A 15,471-nucleotide genomic window follows, 5' to 3' on the forward strand; every position below is an offset into this window, starting at 1 on the left:
CTACCTAATCTACAATACATATCCATCATTGTCAATGTTAATGATATTCTAAAATTTGTTGATAAACACTCTGATATTGTTCTACTTCTCCTTAAGGTGGCTGGACCCCCTCACGCTTGACCGCTACCTTCCACGTTTGGAACGCTGGTGCATAAACGTGTTTTATCTGATTGCAAATCTTTTTTGCGCATAAGTCACATAAAGATTGAATTAATGTTTGATTCAGTATTTAATGAGATCGGACGTCATAACACGTGATTATGATGAAATATTTGTTTTCGTTCAGAGAACAATTTTAGCCTTGCAGAGCGTTCAACACTAAAATGCTTCTTACCACACATAATTATATACTAGATGCCTCCATTTTAGGGATTTTTGAAAAAATCTATCTAGCTAATTATGAGATATTTGAGATTCTTTAAATAAGGTGCATAATCTACTTCAAAACTAAACAATGGATTTGATACGGCCGAGATTAATAGTTCAGAGCTATATATTCACAAAAGTCATTGCTCATTTAGTTTTTTTAGAAACATTTTACTGTTGAATGCTCCTAAATTCAAAACTACTACTACGGGGTTTTTTTTTTTTCGTATTTTCAGGAGATAGAGGCAATTAGCTAGATAAATAAAACAAATAAAAGAATATTGAGTTCGACCAGCATTTACAATCAATTCAAAGAATGAAGAATTCATATTTCATGAGTTCTCTTGGCAGAATCATGGAAAATGCTAATCAAAATCACCAGAATCTTTAAAAAACTCAGGATTTTGGTCCGTACCCTACTTTTTTGGGACAAATTGTTGCCCAAGTTAACAATGGGAGACCTCGTTCCCAGGGCCCTCTCACGCAGAGGAGAGAAGACCCTGGCATTGGCTGGTCAAATAAAGGTTTTGATTGGTTTACTTGATCCTGAATTTTGATTGGTTGTTGCTTTGTTGTGATTTTTTGGCGCGCCATAGCACGACTGAGCGAGAAAAAATAGCTCAAATTAGAGTTTATTCTGAGCGGAATAATGTACCGTATAAGTGTGTAGAATCAGAGTTAATTAACTCTGGTAAAATATAAGCTATGGTGAAATACACGTTCTATCAAGGTTTAATAAAAATATCACATAAATATATAAATATTGTGTTATCGTAAAATGATAGTATAAAACATTAAAACCTTACCTACCATAAGTTAACACAGTGAGCCTCGTTATGAACCACGAAAGAAACAACATTGTCTTGAAAGACTTTACTTCCCATCAGTTCTCGTCCTTCCTTACTTAACAAAGCCTCTGAATGGGCAAATATAATTGAGGTATTTCCATTCATCAAGTCTGCGCGAAGATGTTTCAGCTTTGGTTCTACATGCTCGCCTCGCTTGATTCTTGACTTTCACCAAACAAGTTTTCGATAGGTTCGCAGTTTTCTGCAAGTTGTAGCGCATCAGAGGTTATATTCCCGTCTCTCAAAACTCTAAGCTGGTCCTCAATGATTGAGTTTAAAGGACATACTACGATTACAATGTTTTTACTTTTTCTGACAGGAATGAAATGTGGTAGTAAGTGAAAAAGCATGGACTTTCCAAAACCGGTTGTAGGACACCAATGATATCCTGGCCTTTGAGTATATATTTAAGTTGAAGAGGTTTAAAATTCAAAGAAGGAAAATTGCCTTTTTTATAGCAAATTCCACACGTCGAAGCACTGTTAAAAACTCAACATGTTTATTCGAGTTGACAGCCATATTTAATTTATGCTTATTCAGTGTGCCCGCAATCCTCCAGTTATTTCTTCAGCGGTATTTTCAAAACACCCGAATATGCTGGGTGTCGGATTTGTCACGTGACCAGCCAACGCCAGGGTCTTCTCTCCTCTGCGTGTGAGGGCCCTGGGAACGAGGTTGAAAATATCCAACAAACGGTTTTGTGTAATGAATAATAGTTTTGATTTTAGCTTTCTGATGACGTCATGTGAAAACTATCTATGGCCTTTATTAGAAATACTGCGCTGCAAAACGTGCTGGTTTGGAAAATACTAAGACTGAATAAGTTAATAATAATGCTATTATAAAACTAACAATTATAAAAACTATAAACAATGATAAATAAACAATAATAACTATAATCAATAATATTAATATAGATATAAACATATAAAGCCCATAAACACCAATTTATAAAACTACTCAAAGGACAAATTGTAAAACTATTATACCAGTTATTATAATACTGAATACGACTTGCGACGCTTTTAATGAAAGCTTTCACCTCACTTATTCCATCTAACACCATTACAGTATTATTAATAAATGATGTTATCCGTTTGTCTCATGATTGAGGGTCATTCGTAGAATGACTGTGTGCGATCCTTTCTACCAAAAGACCCTCACGTGAGACAAACGAATAAGTATCATTTATTACAATGCTATGGTGAATGCTTTTTTTTCATTCTAATACCATTATTGCTTACGTACATTTATCTTTAGGGCAGCTTCAGTGATGGCCGAGGAAAGTAAGACAAATTACATAGAAAGTCTGAAAGATGATATCAAGAAAAACGAGAGAATCCAAAATGAATTGAAAGAAGAGGTAAGAAAATTAAAAGAGAAACTGAAAGACCATGATGAGAGTTGTCAAACCAAAATCAATGACCTGGAAGAAAAAATAAAAACACTTAAGAGCGACTGTCTGTAAGGGTCGAGAACCTGATTTCAGCGACCACTTGGTCAAATTCTTCATACTTTGCCTGAAGATACCCTTGGATGGACCATTTACAAAAATCATATTAAAAGGTTCCAGCGGATTTTTATTTTTGAGAAAATCCCAAAAGAGTGAAATGGTCGCCAAGCGCCGGTTTTCGGCTTCGATAATCGTCCCAAGGATACCCCAAGAACAAATGGTCGCTGTGGCTACAAAATTCGCCCAATCGAGCTGAAACGTTTCACAAACCTAGGATAACATTTCAGCTTTTAAACTAGCTATAAAACTTTGCTGTATCTGGAAGGAATTATTTATTATATGTCGAAATACTAACGGTACTGAAAAATTACCGAAAGAAAGGAGCTATGTTTATCGAGCAAAAGCATCTACTGGTACCTAATTTTCTTGGGAATAAAATTGATTTCCTTAAAGATAAGCTATTAAAGTTAAACTGTACCAAATTTGAAGCTCAAAATCGAAGTATTTCTCAAGTTATTGCTTTTCAAAAACATTGTTTATTTCTTACTGGTTTAAGGGTCAAATGTCAACAAACTACAACTTCAAAGATTCCAGTTAATGCCGGAGTCGAATTGAATGCTTTATTACATGCATGGAAATTGCACTATCAAAAGACCGAGTTTTCATAGCTATCCATTTTACATTCTGTTACTTTTTGAATGCTAGCGCTGTTTTTAGATATTTCTTTCAGTTTAGGTAGTTTTTTGCCGAAAGTTCCCGTCGCTGGCACTGAGTAAAATTAAACAAACACGTAAACATTTACCTGAATTAATTGTCCTTCTGGCGTTACAAGATATCCACCTTCCATTGCATTACTTCTTGCCACTTCTGCCATTCTGAATCTTCAACATTACTATTGTTCTCAGTACCTTTTATTGATCTACTTTGAATATCTTGGAAAGAGCAAAACAATGGCCTTCTTAAAAGTCACAAACAGATGATGCCTATCTACAGTTTGTCGAGCCATCTAACGTAATTTTAAAATAAGTACACATATGAAGCCCTCGTAAATAATACAAGGTATCTTACAAAGGACACCATTAGTGAATGCTTAGTGAAAGCTATAGATTCGCAGTCCCAGAATTCGTTACGTAACGAATGTAGACATTTACGGCCTTATTAATGTGTAACACAATACCTGAATCGTGCTTGTGTGACAAAACAAACTAGGTATCAAATATATGTTTTCCAGTATTTCGTAACCTTTACTAGTAGTATTGTGGGCTGAATTTCGCAATCACATAGCATGAGTTTGTCTTAGACCAGATAATGGATTTTTGCGAGTATCGCACTCTTTTGGAGAAACTTTTTCCGAGGAATGATATTACTGTTTGCGGCCAGAGTACAGAATATCCTGGTCATCTGGATTTCATTCCGCTTGGGTCCTGTACAAGAGACGTACAGGGTCATCTGCGATCACTGCAACTTGCTGCTGACGAGGGGGTCGAGAGTGAGTTAAAACTTTTGCTAACTCGAGCAGGTAAGTAATTATTCCGAAAAGCTCATATTCTTAGGAAATATAATTTACGCTGCATATATCAAATGAATTTTTCAGGTGTTTTCTGTGTGGACGAGCAGCACAAAATACTAAGTATATGCCCGCGTCATAGAGCTGACTTTGGAATCCGGTGGCGGTCGAGAAGAACGAACTGCGCAGCCCCACAAAGTATTGCTACACACACAGCTAATGCGAAGGGGAGTCACCGCATCAACAGCAAGCAGTCTTGGTTGATCTTGAAGACCACAGGCATACTTATTTCCGTCGGATTACGTAAGTACTAATCCGCTTTAGTCATGAGGTTAGGGTTAGGGTTAGTTCCATGATGTGTGATGTAAATACTGTCAGGAAGGTTGGAGGGAGATATTTAGAACTATGCATGTTTCAATGCTCTTCTACTACAACTATGACTAGCTACACTGGTGCTCATTTTGTTCTAAATCTTTTGGACAGCAATATGCACCAAATGTCGAGAACATGTCAACAACAGAATAGTTGATGAAGACAAGACTTCTGCGGCGTCAATTGAGGTACGGAATTGTAATAAAATTCGTCAAATCTGTGTACCATACTAATGTGATTCCATAGGTCGCAGTTTCCGCTATTTGTGGAGGATTTTTGTCTACAAAAATTTTGACTGGGGGTGAAACGGGAAACCAAATAACTCCAATTAGTATATAAATTGATATTTTCCTAACGACTTCTTCTATAGCAGAGTGCAGAAGCAGTGCATTCCAGTGAGGACAGCGACAGCTCTAACAGCTTAAGCAAGACGTTTTCCAAGCTAAAAATATCAAGTCAGCAACATGATGATACTTTCCTCAGCCCTGAGAGTGGGAGTACTACCTCGAGTGATGATGCTGGTGCTCTTTCTCTAGATGAACCACGTGATAAACTGAATCGGTTTCTGGTTTCTCGGGGAGTTGCGCCCATCACACAACCATGGCTGGAGTTGGAGACTGTAAGTGCCACCACCAAGTGGCGTTATACTGCACGCGCGGTGGAGGTTGTCGCTGCGGTCCTTACAACCATCAGTCCAAATAATGCAGGAGCTCTGTGGCAGGAAATTGAATCTTCGACAGCAATATATAAAGCCCTTGGAATAGAAGAAATTTCTAATTCCTCGAGAGAATATCTCCAGGCCCTTGCAGAGGCATATAACAACGCAGAAAGTTGGGAGAGCAGAAGGCAGGTTCTTTCAATCATGACGGGAATTGCTAACTACAAGACAATAACATACTTCATTCCAACACTCTCCAGATACCGCTATACAATTGCTAACCTGCACCACTTGCAGTTCGGACGTGGAGCCCCAATCCAACATCACCCCACAATCCGAATGCGCGTAAACCGAGGACAACTCGATCACTTTTTATCATTTATCACAAGCCCTCACCTTATACAAGACTTACCATTTGGACAGAAACTGCTAACACTATCAACTGGTAGAAAGATCGAAGTGCCAAACGTTATACGAACTGTGGTACCCCAGCGAATAGTAAAGCAATACAAGGCGTACTGCGACGAAACGAGCTTCGAGCCATTCAGCGACCGCACCATGCTAAGAATCTTATCAGAATGTAAAGCATCTGTTCGTAAGTCCCTCCAGGGCCTGGATTACTTTGCCGCAGATGGTGCTCGAGCTTTTGATGATCTTATACAACTAGTACGCCAAGTAAGCGAGCACAGCCAGTTAGGCAAAGATTGGGAACGCCAGCATATCGACGCGCTGAAAACTGCTAAACTGTATCTAAAGAGCGATTTCAAGGTAGTAAAAACTTAACCACGTGTTCCTGTTATTTCAACCTTAAACTTCTTTAGAAGGATAACTGGTCTATTTTAGATGCATCCAAATTCTAAAATCTGTTGTCCAATATATTAATCATTATTATAAATTCCTTTATTAGGTCCACCTTAGTAATGCAGCAGAAGTTGCAGACCACTGTGTCGTGTACGCTCTGAGTGACAACAAAGAGTCCACACTGTGCGAGAAATGTGATCACAATCATGAGGAGATTTGTCACCAGTGTGAGAGTCTGAAGAACGTCTTGGAAGTTATTTCGAACGCGATATCTGAGGCATCTTACCCTAACGAAGACGAAAAGGATGAAGCAATCTACCTTGCTAATACCGCCATGCTTGCCATACAGTCTTGGAAATGTCACCTTCTACGCTCACTACGTCAAGACCAGGCTCGCCTAGATACCATCGACACTCTAGACAGAAACGCAGTTTTCATAGTCAATGACTGGGCTATGAAATTCCTGCCACAGCGATACCGGGAATCTCAGGCAGACTGGTTTGGCAAGCGTGGCATCTCCTGGCACATCTCCGTTGTTTATAGACGCGTGGAGGGGGTGCTTCAGTGGCAAACTTTTGTCCACGTCGTTCAGTCATGCAGCCAGGGGAGCTCACCGGTAATAGCGATCATCCAGCATGTCCTGTCTACACTCAAGAAGGAATATCCTGAAATCAATGATGCTTATTTACGTCAGGACAATGCTGCTTGCTATCACAGCGCTCCCACTATATTGTCATGCCAAAAGATAACAGCTAGCACTGGGGTAACCATCAAACGAGTGGATTTTAGTGACCCACAGGGTGGCAAAGGAGCTGCTGACCGGTTAGCTGCAACGTGTAAAGGTCACATCCGAGCCTTCATAAATGAGGGAAATGATGTCCTCAACTCGAACGACCTGAAGGATGCACTGCTCTCCCATGGTGGGATAAACGGAGTGCGGGTGGTGGCTCTAGAAGCAATTCCCGAGTTCCCAGAAGTTGAGCAGAGCATTCCTGGAGTGACCAAATTCAATAACTTTGAATTTAGCAAAGACTACATCAGGTGTTGGCGTGCGTACAAGATAGGTGTCGGGAAGAAAATCAAGGTGGAGTCATCAAGCGGTAAGTAAAGCAATGCATCGAAGGTAGAGGGGGCTCTTTAATTATCAGTTTTGGAAGGACGCTTTTTTAAACGATTAAATTAAAAATAAATTAAAAGACAGAATAGAATGAAGCATCTGATTCCCCGGGTAGCGCTTTTACACTAAATAATGTGTTTGTATTTTTACAATGAAGGATCTCATATAGCCTGGTTGGATTCGCCGTTTTCCCCAGGAGATTTCCGAGCACTTGGTGGTAAAACAAAGGCACCGCCAGAGACAAGCGTCTTGCAGGAAAGTGAAGAGGTGAACACACAAGGTGTGAGTCCTAATTCTGGAGTGTTCTGCTGTCCGCAAGAAGGGTGCATTCGAGTGTTTCAGAGGGTGTCTGCTCTCGAAAAGCATCTCTCTCTCGAGAAGTGTGTACGACATGTAGAGAAACACACACTTCTCGATCTCGCCAAGATAGGATACAGTTCCAATCTCGACGAAGGCGTGGGAGTGGTGCCTACTATAACCATCCCAAAACAACAAGGTGCATCGTCGAATGATATCCATAAGGGCTGGGCTCTAAGATCTACTAAAAAATCATATCGTTTCAACGACAAACAAATATCATATATGAAAGCAAAGTTTCGCATCGGTCAAACAACAGGTCGAAAGCTGAACGCCGACTTAGTTGCGCGAGAGATGCGACGAGCTCGTGACGCAGACGGGAATCGTATGTTCAAGCTGTCAGAATTTTTGACGTTGCATCAAATTGCATCATATTTTTCTCGCCTGAGTGCTGCGTCTCGACAACAAGATCCCGATGAGGCTGACCTTCAAGCAGTCCAGGAGGAGATAAACTTTAGTAGTGTAAGGAAACATATTGAAGAAATTGACCAGCCACAACATCCACTTGTCTACGACCAGTACGACTTGTGCACGATGGATACGGAAGACAAGTTAAAAGACCTCAAGGTGCCTGTGCTCCAACACATCTGCGAGCAGCTTGATCTTGACGTACCTCAGCGTCCTGTGCGTCGCAAAGCGCCCTACCTTACACTTTTGAAGGACTTCGTTAGCAAGTGCCCTTGTAAAAAGGACACGAACTGCTAGAGGATTTATTGTTCTTAAGTTTAGTTCTTAACAAGAACTATTCTCGTGATAATCAATGCTACTACAAACGTGTACCGATATGATAGGTAGCTGATGTGGGGGGGGGGGGGGGGGGGGGGGCAGTGTCTGTAGCCTCAACTTTGCACCCCTACTGAAGAATAATTCTTTTTATTGGTCTTTAGATTCATTGGGTTCTGTTTAAAAAAAATCAAATATTAGTAGCTGCGGAAACGATGCATAAAAGGCGTAGATCTTCAACAATATTATATGATACCGGCAGTGGACGAACGGAATCTTAATTGTTCTACCTATGTCTTGCATTAATTCAACAGTCTCGTCATGCTAAAATAAAAATTAGTACAAGGCGTTCCTAGAGCGAGTACAGTTTTAAGATTTGCGTGACGAGTCTAAATTTTGTCACTTGCTCCAATTACTTGCGTTTATCATACATGACTCATTATACTGTAAACATCAAGAACAAAGTAAGACAATGATACAAATTCTTATTGAGATTAAAAATGATAATTTTATATAGTTTGTAAACGTATAGTTAGGAACATTTGTCATAGTAGACATCAAGGCTCGCAGCTAGCAGTTGTCATTGATGATCTAATCAATTCTGACAGGTCAAGGTTTATTTCGATTTCCTTTGCTAACGTGCTGATTTCAGAAATAAAATCTCTACTACCAATAAAATTTACTAGAAAAATTATAAAGAACAATAATTATTTTGAAGATTCAGAATGGCAGAAGTGGCAAGAAGTAATGCAATGGAAGGTGGATATCTTGTAACGCCAGAAGGACAATTAATTCAGGTAAATGTTTACGTGTTTGTTTAATTTTACTCAGTGCCAGCGACGGGAACTTTCGGCAAAAAACTACCTAAACTGAAAGAAATATCTAAAAACAGCGCTAGCATTCAAAAAGTAACAGAATGTAAAATGGATAGCTATGAAAACTCGGTCTTTTGATAGTGCAATTTCCATGCATGTAATAAAGCATTCAATTCGACTCCGGCATTAACTGGAATCTTTGAAGTTGTAGTTTGTTGACATTTGACCCTTAAACCAGTAAGAAATAAACAATGTTTTTGAAAAGCAATAACTTGAGAAATACTTCGATTTTGAGCTTCAAATTTGGTACAGTTTAACTTTAATAGCTTATCTTTAAGGAAATCAATTTTATTCCCAAGAAAATTAGGTACCAGTAGATGCTTTTGCTCGATAAACATAGCTCCTTTCTTTCGGTAATTTTTCAGTACCGTTAGTATTTCGACATATAATAAATAATTCCTTCCAGATACAGCAAAGTTTTATAGCTAGTTTAAAAGCTGAAATGTTATCCTAGGTTTGTGAAACGTTTCAGCTCGATTGGGCGAATTTTGTAGCCACAGCGACCATTTGTTCTTGGGGTATCCTTGGGACGATTATCGAAGCCGAAAACCGGCGCTTGGCGACCATTTCACTCTTTTGGGATTTTCTCAAAAATAAAAATCCGCTGGAACCTTTTAATATGATTTTTGTAAATGGTCCATCCAAGGGTATCTTCAGGCAAAGTATGAAGAATTTGACCAAGTGGTCGCTGAAATCAGGTTCTCGACCCTTACAGACAGTCGCTCTGAAGACAACGGCGAAAATGTGATTTTTAGCAAAGCGACAATTAGTAAAAAAAAAATTATTCCTTCAGGTTTTAAGATTTGATGCTGATTTTCGTAAGACTTATCCGCAATACTTGGAAATAGATATGTCAGAATTTCAAGGCAATCCATTAAATGGTAATGTTTCTACAGCGCGATGTTTTATACCCTACTTTTGCGAGTTTTGCGGCTATTTTTGCTGTGATTTTTCGGCGATTCTGGCCATAATAAATAATGGAAAAGAAATTACTTGCAAAGTTTTTTTCTAGAAACATTTTCCTAGACGAATGTCTCTTGTGAACTGATGACACAAAAGATTTTATATTTCCGAAAATTGCCACAAAAATCGCAGCAAAAATCACCAGTGTTAACGGTGCTTTAGGGTAAGTTTATATATTGCGGATGAACTTCATTTGCTCGTGAACGTCCTTAAGATAGGGTAATCTAATGAGAATATTAATTGAGTTTGTTGTATTGTAAGAAATGTAACTTACCAGTGAAGCTAAGATGACAATTTTAAATAACAGTTCGAGGTTTTGAAACTATATGTTTTGACGGATAAGAAAACTGTCGTTTTGCGATTCTTTTTCATTAATTTGAAAGAATTTTTTACTGGTCAACTGACGTTTCACGTTTGCCGAGATACGTAAATCTAAAACTCTAATAATTATTAACTCTGGACAGAGCGAGTATATATGCAAGTCGTGCTTTCAAACCTTGTCGAAGAGACGAAGTTTAAGGCTGTGGGTAGTTTTGGTCTGGCACACCTGTCTGTCTTGAATAACTCGATCTGCAAGCACTTTTCACACAATGTCAGGAAGGATCAGTAAAGGTTTCAAAACTGATAAATTAGTTTAAGGGGCCTTTTCATTATGACGTATGACGTAAAGCGTGATATTTTGCACCATTCAAAACAACAGAGCTAGCGGGTGCCGATGTTTTTTTTGAATTTTCAGTACAAATGGAGCTCGGAGCAAAGCAATAGCGATTTTTCGGTGTTTATAGAGAGAAATTACAGACTTTTATAAGCTATTTTATAGTTTAAGAATCAATTCCACTGCACATGTGATTTTTTCCCGAATTTCTCACCTTCTTTTGTCTAAACCTTCTTTTGTTCTTAATTAAACAAAAGAAGGTGAGAAATTCGGGATAAAATCACATGCGCAGTGGAATCGATTCTTAAACAATGATAGGCTTATTGAGAAAAAAGGATTCGGAAAATACGAAAAAGCGACTAAAAAGACCGTATGTGAGTTGTATTTGTCAGGTATCATCCCTAGTAAGCAACCTCCCATTTTGTCCTCTTTCCTGGTACTGCACGCTTCGATGCAAAGGCAGGCTACCTTTCAAGATGGCGCAGGAAACTGTGAAGGGGACTATTGAGCCCATAGATCGCTTGCACTTCAGATTAAAAACAATTGCACCATGATATGCAGGGGTCGTAAATGGTTTGTACACGTGGTAAAATTCGTTGGAGTCGTACAAGTAGTTAATGTATGCATACCACAAGGTGACCGTCGTTATTTAGTGTTCATGAACTCGTTGGGCCATAGTTACCATTTCAAAGTCTACGTTTTATTAATTTGCTTTAGTATTATGATTAATATATTAATAAACATCTTAGATTTTCATTAATATGTGACATAATGAATTAATATACTCGATTTATATATGTTAATGCGAGAGCTGTACGAGTTGTGAAGTAAATTCGTCACTTTTATCAGGTCGTGCGTATTGGGTATGTCTGAACGAATCGGGACCTTTTTTAAGCTCGCTTTCAGCAAATGTTTCAATAAATATTACTAATGGTAAATGGTTTGAACCCAGGCTTTGAAGTTTGTTGTGGAATGTGATCGTCTGGGTGAGTGTAGTCTTGAGAAAGACTGTTGTTGGTGGTGACCGATCACATTTGACAACAAACATTACTCATAACAAAATATGGTTATTTATTTACAAGATTAGATATATTATTATTTAATCGTGATTTTCTTATTGAATTTTAATCTTTCTTCTGAACTTCTTCTTTGAATGCCTCAAGATAATCTCTAAAAATAAAGAAAATGTTCCAATATTCATTTTCTAAACGTTAAAAAAAATGATGATTGTTCTTCTCTTTTCTCTACTCCCGTGCCTTTCCTTTTCTTCTTTTCGTTTCACATCTATTTCTCACTAATTACCTTCCATGGCTTCATTCTTAAGAATAATATCATCAAACACATCCCCCTACCTGAGCTGCTCTAACGTGGCGTTCATGTTTCGTAGTTCCTTCTCCAGCTGATTGCGGTAGCTCTTGCTGTCTTGCAAGGCATCTCTGTATTCTGCCAGATACTCTAACAAAGAAAGGCAAAGATGACCAAAATATCGAAAATCCGACAAATATAAGAATCAAGTAATTACTACACTGGTAAACAAGGGGATAAGCCACAATGCGTTATCGTGCGCAATGGCGTACATTTTCAGTCTTTGTAGTACATTCGACAAAATTTCTCGATTCTGGACAAGAGAAGTAATTAAACCAGAGAATTGTACTCTGTAGAATCTCAATTAAGTTGCTCAATTTTGTTGAATGTATTACAAACAAAAAATCGCATACAACTCTGAATTTATAGATATTCGTGATGTTCGACCAATCAAATTCGAGTAATTTTGTTAAGTATACTATAAGGAAAAGGCTCGTGCAATTACAAGAACTTACAAAACATTACGAGTGTCTATTAATTCCAAATTGTACGAGAAGATCGTGCGATTTTTTGTTTATAGTTTATGATCACTCAACAAAATTTCAGTAAAAAATGCAAAGCGACGCCGTTCATCTTTGTCTATTTGGCGGCCGATTTTCAGTCCATCGCGCAACTGAAATGCATAAAAAACATTAGTTCTTACGGCTTTAAAATGTATTTATACGTTTTTTTAAGTACAAAATGATAGAAAATACTTGTTTTGACATTGTTTTGGCCGTGTTGTCATAGCGACTTAATTCGGTACTCCTACGGAGTACAATTAATGCTATAATTGTACTCCTCTCGACCAATCAGAGTCGAGTAATTTTGTTGAGTGTACTATAAGGAATTTAATTGTACTCCTCTTGTCTAATCAGGATCGAGCAATTTCATGTAGAGTGTATTATAAGTATAGGTAACAGGACTACATGCTGCCCAATTTAGAAATAACTGGATGAAAAAAATTCCGAGGACGGACGAAACAAAATGTAAGAGTTAATTACCCAGAACGGAGGCAATAAGCCATAAACATCCTGAGGGCCGCAGTTTTACTTTGGGTTTTAAGAAATGCTTACCCTTGCGGTAGCTTGCGGTTTGTTTGTGTCCATATATCTTTAAGCTGATCTACTGCCTTGACGTTATGCTTTCCTAACTTCCCCATTTCTTTCAAGTTGATTTTCGCAGCATCTATGACCTTTTCTGTCAAGGGTGGATGAGCAGTTTCGTTCCCGCTCTTTTTGACATCTGTTAGCTGTTTTATCCAAAATTCGTTCCAATTGATTTCTTTCTTTAACTTTTCCCATCTTAACCTTGCTTCATTTTGTTCATGTTCGTCTTCAATTTGCGTTGAAATGTAAGGTACTATATCCTCAGTCCTTTTGTTCTGAATTTCTTCGAAATATCCCTGCAGCACAATCTTCAAGAGATTTTGCTGAACGCTTGAACAGAGTTGCCGAATAACCAACTCATCTTCAGATAGCTCAAACTTCTTTAATTTTTCATCTAAGTTTCCTAACTTTGTGTTTAACTCTCCGATTTCCTTTTTGGCTTCATTGGCTTCCTTTTCAAGTCTTTGTATTTCTTCTTTGGCATTTCCTTCAATTTTTTTCATTTGTTTTTCAAGGAATGTGTTACTCTCTTCTAAGTGTCCCATTTTCTTCTCCATCTTTTCTATTTCTTTTTCTAGTCTTGTTATTTCTTCTTTAAGTCTTTTTATTTCTTCTTCCAGATCATGGATTTTTGTTTGGCAATTTTCGTCATGGTCTTTCAGTTTTTCTTCTAATTTTCTTACTTTTTCTTCCAATTCAGTTTTTATTCTTTCCTTTCTCTTGATATCGTCTTTCAGCCTTCCTACGTAACTAGTCTTCCCTTTCTCGGCCATGACTAAAGCTGCCCTAAAGATAAATGTACGTAAGCAATTATAATGGTGGTAGAATGAAAAATAGCATTCATCGTGGCGTTGTCATAATTGATACATATTCGTTTGTCTGAAGCGAGGGTCACTTGTAGAAGTGGATCGCGTTCCTTCTATGAATGACGTTCAATCGTGAGACAAATGGATAAGTATCATTTATTAATAAAGTGATGTTAGCTGGAATAAGTGAGGTGAAAGTTTTCATTAAGTGAGGTGAAACTTTAATAACATTGGACAATCATGAATATGTTTGTGCAGGTTCATTAGCGTTTTCGAAGTTTCATTAGCGCCTTTGTGCAATCAATAGACAAAACCACATATTCAATAACGGTTTTTGGACATTCATTAGCGCAATACATAATGTTTTGCGCTAATGAATGTCCAAAAACCGTTATTGAATGTGTGGTTTTGTCTATTGATTGCACAAAGGCGCTAATGAACAATCTTGGCAATTTTGAGTTTTTTGGGGTATTTACCTGACCGAATTGAAATATTTATTATTTTTGCTAAAGCATTGCCGAAGAAACTTTTTGCACACTTCAAAATTCTAGTAGGACAAGAGTATAGACCATGAGATTTGTTGTTGGAAAGCAATATAATTTCATACTCGACCTCTTCAGGTGTAGCTGGTTGAAAGAAAAAGGAATCTGAATTTTGGACGGTAGGAAGGTAGTCAGAAAAATTATTTGTTGATGGAGGTAATTTTGCTGCTAGGTTGAAACCAACACATGCAAAATGCTTATTAACAATATTAGGAATTCTCTCAGAGTCACGTACTATTCCAGTTCCATTAAGCTCCTTAATAGCACATATAGATTTTAACTTTTTCTTTTTGTGATTTATTATGCTATTAATTCCCTGCCAAGTTTTCTTTATATTAGACAAATTATCATCGAAATAAGCTTGGTAATAAAGCTGCTTACTAATTCGAGTTAACCTTGATAATTTGTTTCTATACAGCCTTTTTTTTTTTTTTTGATCCCCCGAATGAAAAAGATAATTTTTAATCTTAATTGAAGTTTTTAAACCCTTTGTAATCCAAAATTGTTTAGCTTCATGGCGCGAAAGTTTTATACCATAGGTGCATGCTTATTTACAAGGTTATTGATTTTCTTGTAAAAAGAAGAAAAAACTATCATCATTAAAGAAAACGGAAGCCCAGTTAATTCGTTTAAGCTCATCATTAAAGCGATCAGCAGAAAATCGTGAAAAATCACGTAATTTGGTTGCATGATGAGGTTTATGTACGTTCTTATTGAGTGAGTTGAAATTAAAGCAGAATCGTGCAAAATGATCACTTAATTATACTTGCCACTAACCGTTACTTTCTAAAGGATTGTTAGTAAGAATGTTATCAATCAAGGTGGCCGAACTAGAAGTGACTCGAGTTGGTTTGTCAATAGTAGGAAATAAATAATAACTTTGTAAAGATAGTAAGAAATTTTTGCTAAAGGTCGAAAATTCTGATTTAAGAAGATCTATGTTGAAGTCTCCCAATATGTAGACATGTTTACCGG

At 37.6% G+C, this 15,471-nt stretch overlaps 1 protein-coding gene and 1 pseudogene across 1 annotated transcript; one reads left to right on the forward strand and one right to left on the reverse strand.

The window, feature by feature from the left end:
• Positions 1-1,172: 1,172 nt before the first annotated feature.
• On the reverse strand, positions 1,173-1,733 carry LOC148906577 (ATP-dependent DNA helicase Q1-like; annotated as a pseudogene).
• Positions 1,734-4,248: 2,515 nt separating this feature from the next.
• Positions 4,249-8,279, forward strand: LOC148906578 (uncharacterized). The gene is made up of 5 exons (XM_089037975.1): positions 4,249-4,477; positions 4,658-4,734; positions 4,917-5,972; positions 6,112-7,105; positions 7,280-8,279. Exons 1-5 carry the CDS (start codon positions 4,249-4,251, stop codon positions 8,182-8,184), a joined length of 3,261 nt encoding a protein of 1,086 aa, XP_088894101.1. The 3' UTR covers positions 8,185-8,279.
• The last annotated feature ends 7,192 nt before the right edge of the window (positions 8,280-15,471 follow it).

The sequence above is a fragment of the Actinia tenebrosa genome, unplaced genomic scaffold (assembly GCF_029948245.1).
Source record: "Actinia tenebrosa isolate PJP-AT-01 unplaced genomic scaffold, QUT_ActTen_1.0 PGA_scaffold5__44_contigs__length_20552954, whole genome shotgun sequence".
NCBI lineage: Eukaryota > Metazoa > Cnidaria > Anthozoa > Actiniaria > Actiniidae > Actinia > Actinia tenebrosa.